The sequence below is a fragment of the Gastrolobium bilobum genome, unplaced genomic scaffold (genome assembly GCF_033153095.1).
Source record: "Gastrolobium bilobum isolate Gb01-03AN ecotype WA unplaced genomic scaffold, APGP_CSIRO_Gbil_v1 utg918298, whole genome shotgun sequence".
NCBI lineage: Eukaryota > Viridiplantae > Streptophyta > Magnoliopsida > Fabales > Fabaceae > Gastrolobium > Gastrolobium bilobum.
The window spans coordinates 5,143-15,089 of NW_026895410.1; the positions used below are offsets into that span (position 1 = coordinate 5,143).

A 9,947-nucleotide genomic window follows, 5' to 3' on the forward strand; every position below is an offset into this window, starting at 1 on the left:
ACACCCCAAGAAACAAACACAATAAAGAGAGAAAAAAAGAAGGAAAAAGTCAAACTGATAGAAGAATGCACCAGAGAAAAAAAATAAAAAATAAAACACACAGTGGATGGAAAACATACCAACTAACATTCTCCGAATTTTTTCATCACAAATAGCAATCTCATCCTCTATCTCGCGCTGCTGAAGGGCCTGAACGAAGTAACTAAGTCTAAGATATATGCAAATATAAAGTTTTTGAGCATTCAAAAGATAGTAGCAAGGTAATCCTTAAAATTAAGTAAAACCAGTAAAGTACGTACAAAAGGAGCTGTCAATGGGAAAAGGAGGCAGAATACTATTTTAATGGTCCAATCCATATACAATTGCCTATAATTAACAGTACAACATTTGGCATACAGTGTCTGGGAGTATGTACATTGTGAACTATCTGCTACTCTTTATTTTCTAAATGTAAAAATTTGCAGCAAGTAAGACAAAAATAGTGGAAACAAGAAACTTATTTCACTTCAAGTGTGGATTCACTCAAATTACTAATACATAATCATGTATCTATATGTTTTAGGTTAACATGTATATACTTTCTAGGATAACAATTATACATGTTTTAGGTTCCCATGCAGAGCTAATGGCAAAGGATATAAAGTATATGCATCCTTGTCATTAGAAAAAAACAATAAAAAACTTACCAGCTCATTCCTCTTTCGCATTAGAGCAGTTAGGGCAGTTTGTGACAATATCTTTTCTGAATCTAAAAGAATTTGGAGCTTCTCTAGATCTGATTTAGAATTATGCAATCAGAGTACGGTCATCTGCTGTGTCTTTTCCAGTTGACGTATTGGGCCTATTGCGACAAATTTTGTAGCAAGAAGCAAGATTGTTGGTTCCACTTTCAGTGATGAGCATCCTTGTGGAATCAACATTCACAGCCTGCCAAGCCGATGACATTCAGCTAGATGTGAGATAATAAACAATGGAATTAAGTCCAGGAATAATTATAGCAGTGAGGTTCACCTCGTTAAAAATATAATTATGATGAGAGATAATAAACATTGGAATACAACAGCTTACTGTAAAGCATCATAGCATCGTGTCAACCCAACATCTTAAGCTTTAGGTGAAGGCCACATTAAGATTTTATATTATATTTCTCTAACACGCCCCCTCACGCGAGAGCCCATTAAACTAGAAAGGTGGAAAATGTACAGGTCTATCTACAATTTTTTTTAATTATTTATTAATGGAATTGAGGCGGTGAGGATCGATATCGATCTTGTGCCTACTTAGTCACTAAGGCTTTAATACTGTTATGGATATGAATATCATATCCCAACCACTCACCTAAGAATCTATTAAGAGATAGATTCATGAGTATCTCAACAACATCGATTAGTCAAAGTACACAAGATAAGGGTCACATCCCAACAGAAAGGGAACTGAACCCTAATGCAATCTGGGGAGCTCAAAAGGCCCAGGCCTAGGAAGGTAATCCTTATAAATAAGAGCCTAAGGACCGCAGGTACACACTTTTAACCTATTTACGAATACTGCCCACACTGTGCACACACCCACCCCTTGGCTATAAGCCTATTGCTTGTGCGCAGTGATTGGGACCTCGGCTATAAACCTAGTATACATTTGATTATACACTATCTCTGAGCGCATATGTAAGAACCCGCACCGCTAATTAAGGAAATTAATTAGATAATTATGAGATAATTCCATAATTGACCCTAATAATTATTATGAGGCTTTAATAATTATAGTGAGTAATAATGTTGAAAGTCGCTTTTCGCACGAAAAGTGCAGATACCGGTTCTGCTACTCGGTATAAATGCGTACCGATGAAGTATCCCGGAAAATTATAATAAGTGCATGAATATTCCTAGAATAATATATAGGACTTGTAAAACAAGTTTCAAGTTAAAATAATGAGAACTGGTGTCAGAACTGATACTGGCTATGGAAAAGCGCGTACCGGAAAGGTGCTGCAAAAAATAAAATAAAAATATGAAAAATCTTAGAAAAATAAGTAGGTTCAGAATTTCAAGTTTGAGATTAAAATGCTAAGCGTAACTATTAATGTTAATATTGTGTGTTTAAAACTTAAGTGGCCTATATAAGGCCTTGGCACAGATTTCTAGGTCAGAAATCTCTAACATTATGTGCCTCCTTGCTGAACCTTGAGCCTCCCTTGCTGCCACCCTCTTCCTTGCTTGAGAAATCACCATTTTGATCACCTTTCTCCATAGTTTCTTCACTAAATCTCTTGGTATGAGTGTGCTTTGGACTTGTGAGTGTAAAAGGAGTACTTTTTCTGAGTGTGGTGGCTGTGGGAAGTCAGTTTAGTGGCTGTGAGTGGTGGTTTGTGGGCTGAGTTTGTGAACTACCTTGGTGAGGTTTTGTTCATGACTTTTGTGTTGCCAAGTAGTAACCTTTTTGCTTAAAGAACCAACCTTGGTGTGTTAAATTCGTATCTTGGGGAAGTCAGTACCTTGGAGCTGTGTTGGAGGCTCCAAGTCAGTGCCATTTTCAAAGTTTTGAGCATTTGAAGGTATACCATGATCACCCTTGTGTATTTTGATGTTTTAAGCTTGTTTAAGCAATTAAAAATCGTAACTTGAACCATTTGATAAAAGGAATGTGTTTCTGGGTTCATAACATGTTAATAAACATATGTTTAAGGAGTTCTTGGACTCCAGTTCGAGTTTGGATCATTGGAGGTCGATTTTACCTTTAAAACTCAGTTTTCTGCATTCTGTCGAAGAAGTATTCGAATACTTTTCGGGCAGTATTCGAATACTTCCTAGAAAAAGGCAGTAATCGCATAATTTGCGAGACAGCAGCGACCTAGTTTAGTAATATTGCGATATCTTGAGCTTCAGAGCTCTAAATTGAGTGAGGTTTGGACCTATGTGAAGCTAACACATAGGGATACAACCCTGTAAATTTTCAGATTCATTGGATAAGTGAATTTCTCTCAGTGTATGTTTGAAGTCGAGACCCTATTGCTGGAAATTCAGCTTGTTGTAAGAACTTTGCAAAAATCATAACCGGAGTTATACAACTCCGACTGAGGCATAAGATATGTCGTTGGAAAGCTTGAGATGTCTAGTTTAACATAGTAAAATCTTAGAGTATTTGGTAAAGAGTTGCAACGGTAGTTTTAATCTGGTAGTCGAATACTCCTGGCAGGAGTATGGGAATACTTTTCTGGGAAGAAAAGTATTCGGATACCTTTGAAGAAGTATTCGAATACTGGAAAGTATTCGAATACAGTGAGGTTTGGTATTCGGATACTGTGGTATTCGGATACTGGGGGGAAAAGTATTCGGATACTTGGTAGTATTCGAATACTTAAATGAAAGTAATCGAATAATTTATGGAGAGCTGGAGTCTTCGAATACTACTCATGGAGTATTAGAATACCTCCTGCAGAAACAACATGAAATGAGTTAAAATGAGTAAGAAAGCCTTAATCACTTAGTGGAATCTGAACTATGATTATTGATGATTAATTATGGTATGGGCAGATTGTGATTGTGTTGTTTGTGGACCTTGAGCTTGTGTGGACTCTTGGCATTTGATAGTTAGCTTGCAAGGTAAGCTTTCGTGTCCTCGGTTTAACCATGTTGTGGTTCCACCATGTCCCATGGGGAGATGGTTATATGCATGCTGTGTTACATGCTTTGGATATTTGAAATGCTGTTGAGCTTTATATGTAATGGCTTTTAATATGCATGTGTTGTTCCATCTTGACGGTAAGCCTGAGTATGTAGCGTCATACAAGACGGTGATCCGGGGTGGATGCAAGTAGCGTCTTGCATTATTTGTGGGTATTAGACGTATATAAATCCTGCATTTCTCTGGCCAGTAGAATAGTATTGACACACATGACATGATTATCTGCTGCATTGCACTGTTTTCGAAATTATATTGTTAAACTGTTGTTGAACTTATATTGCACATGTAAGTGAGCTTGGGGTGGAAGATCCTTGAGCACCCCTTGTCTTACTGAGATTTCTTTTTAGAGATCTCACCCCACGTTTGGGGCACCATTTTCAGGTTCAGGTAGTTTGGGGACTGATGCCTCAGGCGGCAGGAGGCCGGAGCTTAGCTGATTATGATATTACTGTTTATCTGCTGACATGTTTGGATGCTGGATAGGATGCTGTTTATGTTTTCAGCCATTTATTACTATGTTGTTGATGATGAGACTATGTTGGGCTTGTTGCCTTATTTGTGTGAGCATGGGGTTTGTCCATGCCACTTGATGTTAGTACTTTAGTTGGAGTTGTATAAACTGTTAGTTTGTCCAGTCTACGTGTATAGTTCCGTGACTAGAGACATATTTACGCTGTTTAATTAATGAGGTATTTCAGTTAGCTGTCTTTTGCAATTTACATACAGACAATGTTTTATTAATTGGTTAATAAGCAAGTTGGTAATGATTAATGACATCATAATTGAAAAGAAAAAGATATTCCGCAATTTTAATTAAGTGCAGCTTAATACGATGATATGATAACATGCCGGATATATACGGGGTGTTACAGCATACCTCACGGTATAGCAATACGGTCTATCCAGGACCTAACATTGGCGCTGTCTGTGGGGACAATAAATTTCGATTCCCATTCCACGATGACGAACACCCGTTCGACGTCCAGCACTGCCCAAATGCCGCCACACCAATCTCAGCCTCAGCCTTATGGTATGCCGTCACACCAACCTGCATTGGAACAGCTCCAATCGGCTACGACCCCTGTGCTGGTAGAGGTCCAGGACGGCGAGGTCGGCACTCAAGGACGACCCTCCAGAACCCAGCTCAACACGACAGCGGCCTCAGTTCGCCCACCTCCACACAATGAGCCACCGCGAGACGTGACCACGGTGGCCATGAACGCAATCCTTCAAAGGTTACAGGAAATGGAGAACAGATTCCTGACTCAACAAAGGTTGGATGCCCAGAGGATGCAGGCATTTGAAGCCGAGCTACAAAACTGAAACGCTGAAGGCCGAGCTGGAGGAGCAGGCCAGGTCGGGAATGGCGGACCCCAACATCAAAACGCTGAAGGCCGAGCTGGAAAGGTCGGCCATGTTGGAGATGGCGGGCCGCAACGTCAGAACGCGGCTGCGGCAGCAGGAAACGTGCAGAATATGCAGAACCCCCACCTCGGGAATCATCAGGAGGGTGGAGGGCCAGGCAACAACCAAGGGGATAATTATCTCCTTGATGAGGAGGCTAACGATAGCCCATTCACTGAAAGGCTCATGAACTTGGCAATATCGCCGAGATTCAAGAGTGCCAGGATACCTCCGTACGATGGAAGTCAGGACCCAGAAGCCCATTTAGAGGCTTTCAAGACCGAGATGCTGTTCAATGGGATCACTGGACCTATTAAGGCCAGAATCTTCGCGACGACTTTGACAGGTCAGGCAATGGCTTGAATAACCAGGCTTCCTGCAACTCGATCGACTCGTTCGAGGACCTAGCCCAGACTTTCCGACTGAACTTTGCAACAAGCAAGGCGCATCCAATGCCGGTATACGCCTTGGGAAGAATCCGGCAGAAGGAGAATGAATCATTGAGGAAATACCTCGATAGGTTTAAAGATGCCGCCCTCAAAGTTCGGAATTTAACTGAGTCAGTACACCTCCATCTGATCATCTCGGGATTAGATGGCGACTCTCCGCTTGCGAAGTCAATCTACAAGAACCCGGTTAATGACCTGGAAGAATTCCGAAGAAGGTCGGACAAATACATTGATGTTGAGGACATGCAGAAAGCTTATAGGGATTCCAGAGGACGAAGCCCGAATCGTCGAAGCCCAAGCAAGAAAAACAAAGATCGGGATCAACATGGGTCGAAGAATGGAAAAGACACTCGGGACAAGAGGTCGGACGACCGATCCCCAAGGAGAAAATATGATGATTACACGTCTTTGAACATGTTCAGGTCTAGGATATGGAAAGAGGTGGCCCAAACTGAAATGCGCAACGTCGAGAGACCTCGACCGCTGAAAGCCAAGAGTGGATTGGATAGAAACAAATACTGTGCTTTCCATGAACAGAACGGTCACATCACGGATGACTGCTGGGACCTCCGAGATGCCATCGAAAAACACATCGGAGAGGGGAAATTGAAACAATACATCATCCGAACTCAGGGCAAGAAGAATAGTAAGCGAAGGCAGAGAAGCCGGAGCCGAAGTCGAAGCCCGAAGAGAGAGGATAGAAAGGATTAGAGACAAGACCGTCCTACGAAGGGCAAAGAGGTCGAAGATAAAGATGAGGCTTTCCAGGAAGCCGAATTTGAGTGCAACGTGATAAGCGGAGCTCTGGGTGGAGGAGGAGACACAGCCAACTCAAGAAGAAAGTACCTGAAGGAGGTCATGTCAGTAAGAGACAGGCCGACCTTCAAAGGGAAAGCCAACAATCCTACCCCCCCAAGACTGTTCTTCACTCAGGAGGAAATAGAAATGGTTGTACCCGGACACACTGACGGCTTGGTGATCACTGGAGTGCTAGTCAACTGCCGGGTTAAGAGAATCTTTATTGATCACGGGAGCTCGGCAGACATACTTCTCTGGGACGCTTTTCAGAGGATGAACCTGGACGAGAAGGACTTGAAACCATGCATCACCGAGCTGGTCGGGTTCAATGGAGCGTCATCCCCCCCAAAGGGCTACATTGATTTGAAGCTGACCTTAGGGACGAAGGATTCATTCTGTGCTGGAAGGGTTCGTTTCGTCGTAGTAGACACCGCGTCGTCTTACAACGTGATCATTGGCCGACCTACAATACACGACTGGGACATGTTGATCTCCACCAAGCATCAAGCCCTGAAGATGCCGGGGGAAAAGAACAAAGTTATCACCATAAGAGGGGATCAGAAAGAATCCAGGGAGTGCTACTATGAGACCCTACGAGTCAATCAAGGAGGTCCGTCCTCTCCCCCTCGGCACAAAAATGGAGGAGGTAGGGACAAATCCCTACACCCATGTGGAAACGAAGTAAACTTGGTGGAACTGGACATGAGGGAGGAGCTCCAAGCCCCTCGTCCAGAACCCCAAGGAGAGCTGGAAGACGTCAGCATTGGGAAGGAAAGAAAAGGGCACACTAAGGTTGAAAAGGGCCTTGAGGACAAGTTCAAAAGGGAGCTGGCCGCTTTCCTAAGTGAAAACTCCGACGTGTTCGCATGGAAGGCTTCGGAGATCCCGGGAATAGACCCAGCTTTCTGCTGTCATAAGCTCTCTATGTACCCGGGATCGAAGCCAGTGTCCTAAAAGAAGAGGAAGATAGGATCTGACCGACGTCAGGCTTTGAACGAACACGTGGACGAGCTGTTGGAGGCCGGCTTCATCAGGGAAATACAATACACCACCTGGTTGTCCAACGTGGTGATGGTGAAGAAACCGAGTGGGAAGTGGAGAATTTGCGTGGACTACACCGACCTCAATAAGGTCTACCCGAAAGATTCGTACCCGATGCCAAACATTGACCAGCTAGTTGACAATTCGTCAGGATTTCAGCTATTATCTTTCATGGACGCATACTCTGGGTATAACCAAATCCCGCTACACCTTGATGACCACGAGAAGACCTCGTTCATCTCAGAAAAGGGAAACTTTTGCTACAACGTCATGCCTTTTGGCCTCAAGAATGCAGGGGCAACCTACCAAAGGATGATGAACCGTGTTTTCCAAGATCAAATTAGAAGAAACCTAGAGGTGTACATCGACGACATGATCGTCAAGTCAGCGCATATAACTACACATATAGCCGACCTCAGGGAAACATTTGAGCAACTGAGAGCTCGAAAGATCAGATTGAACCCGGCCAAATGCACCTTCGGAGTACCAGCTGGAAAATTCTTGGCCTTCAAGCTCACCAACCGGGGAATTGAGGCCAACCCCGACAAATGCAAGGCCGTCCTTGAGATGAAGCAACCAGAAAACAAGAAAGAAATCCAACAACTCACGGGTCGCCTTGCGGCCTTAACAAGGTTTCTGCCCAAGTCGGCAGAAAAGGCTTTGCCTTTCTTTAAGCTCCTTAATTTAAGGCAGAGTTCGGATTGGGGGAAGAATGCAAAACGGCATTTGAAAATATAAAGAGTTGTCTGGCCACCCCTCCCGTACTGTCCAAGCCAGAGCTCGGAGAAACATTGATCTTATACCTTGCTATCGGCGAAGAGGCCATCAGCGCCACTCTGGTAAGGGAGACCGACAAATCACAACAGCCGATCTACTTCGTAGGCCGGACACTGCAAGGACCTGAACTCCGTTACCAGAAGCTCGAGAAGGTGGCGTTTGCTCTCCTTACCACGGCAAGGAGGCTCCGACCTTATTTCCAAGGTCATCGAGTGATTGTGAGAACCAACCAGCTCATCAGGCAAGTATTACACAAGCCCGATCTAGCTGGGAGGATGATTAACTGGGCTGTCGAGCTCTCCTAGTTCGACATATCCTATGAGCTCCGGCAGGCAATCAAGTCACAGGCGTTGACCGATTTCATCCTGGAGCTGACCCCGTCCAAAGAAAAAGGAGAAGGGAATGAAGATCTCTGGACAATATACGTCGACGGATCCTCAAACTCTAAGGGGAGCGAAGCCGGAGTGATAATTGAAAGCTCCGAGGGAGTGTCCATTGAACACTCACTTCACCTAGCATTTTCGACCTCAAATAACCAAGCTGAATATGAGGCGTTCATCGCCGGGATCGTGCAAGCAAAAGAACACGGAGCAAGAAGGATAAAAATCCTGAGCGATTCGCAGCTGGTAACTTCACAAGTTGAAGGAAAATATCAAGCCAAGGGGCCTCTCATGATGAAATATCTCCAACAAGTCAAGGAACTATTGGCCGAGTTCGACGAGGTGGTAATCCAGTACATACCTCGAAATGAAAATAGCAAGGCGGACATCCTGTCAAAACTCGCCAACTCGAAGGGTTCAGGAAATCATCGTACTGTGATAAAGCAGAGCATCCCGGAGCCGACCTGCGTCATGGTAATAATCGAGACTGAGGATTGGAGGAGGCCAATAGTGACCTACTTGGAAAAAGGAGTCCTGCCAGACGAGACACAAGAGGTCAGAAAACTCGTGAGGAACTCGGCCTGCTTCACCATAGTAGAAGGGCAACTATACAAAAAGGGTTTTTACACACCCATGCTAAAATGCCTAAACAAGAATGAAGCTGAATATACGCTGGCCGAGATCTATGAAGGCATAAATGTACATCACATGGGAGGAAAAGCTCTAGCCAAGAAGGCACTGAGGGTTGGATACTACTGGCTTACTATGGAGGCGGACGCGAAGGAGCACGTCAAAAGGTGCGAACAATGTCAGAAGCACGCGTTATCCTTCGTGCACCTCCTGAAGAGCTGCAAACTATCACGGCACCATGGCCATTCTTCAAATGGGGGATGGACCTGTTGGGACCTTTCACCGCGGCTGAAGGACAACTCAAGTGGTTGATAGTGGCAGTCGACTACTTCACCAAATGGATCGAGGCCGAACCCCTCACCACCATTACCTCGGCCAGGATTCAGAGATTCTTTGAAAGAAACCTGATTAGCCGATTCGGAATTCCCGCCGAGATCATCACAGACAATGGGACACAGTTTGCTGATAAAAAGTTCCAGGAGTTAATGACCGACTTCAAGATCACACATCGGTTTGCATCAGTGAAACATCCTCAGACCAACGGACAAGTCGAGTCTGCTAACAAGGTGATTATCAACGGGCTCAAGAAAAGGTTGTTCGATGCTAAAGGAAATTGGGTGCAACAACTACACCTCGTCTAATACAGGACAAGCACCCAATCCGCCACAGAAGAAACCCCGTTCAAGCTGACATATGGGTGCGAGGCCATGATTCCGGTAGAAATCGGCGAACCATCCTGGAGGAGGGTACAGAGATTACAAGGAACTGAAGGTCAAAACAGGGAGGC

General features: G+C 44.2%; 1 protein-coding gene across 1 annotated transcript; it reads left to right on the forward strand.

Annotated features, from left to right (window-relative positions):
* Window positions 1–5,537: 5,537 nt before the first annotated feature.
* On the forward strand, window positions 5,538–6,245 carry LOC133310073 (uncharacterized). The gene has a single exon (XM_061510964.1). The coding sequence runs from the start codon at window positions 5,538–5,540 to the stop codon at window positions 6,243–6,245; it is 708 nt and encodes a 235-aa protein (XP_061366948.1).
* The last annotated feature ends 3,702 nt before the right edge of the window (window positions 6,246–9,947 follow it).

What these genes read in the sequence shown, in the direction of transcription:
- LOC133310073 (XM_061510964.1), top strand. Translation starts at nt 5,538, where the DNA reads ATGCCGGTATACGCCTTGGGAAGAATCCGGCAGAAGGAGAATGAATCA.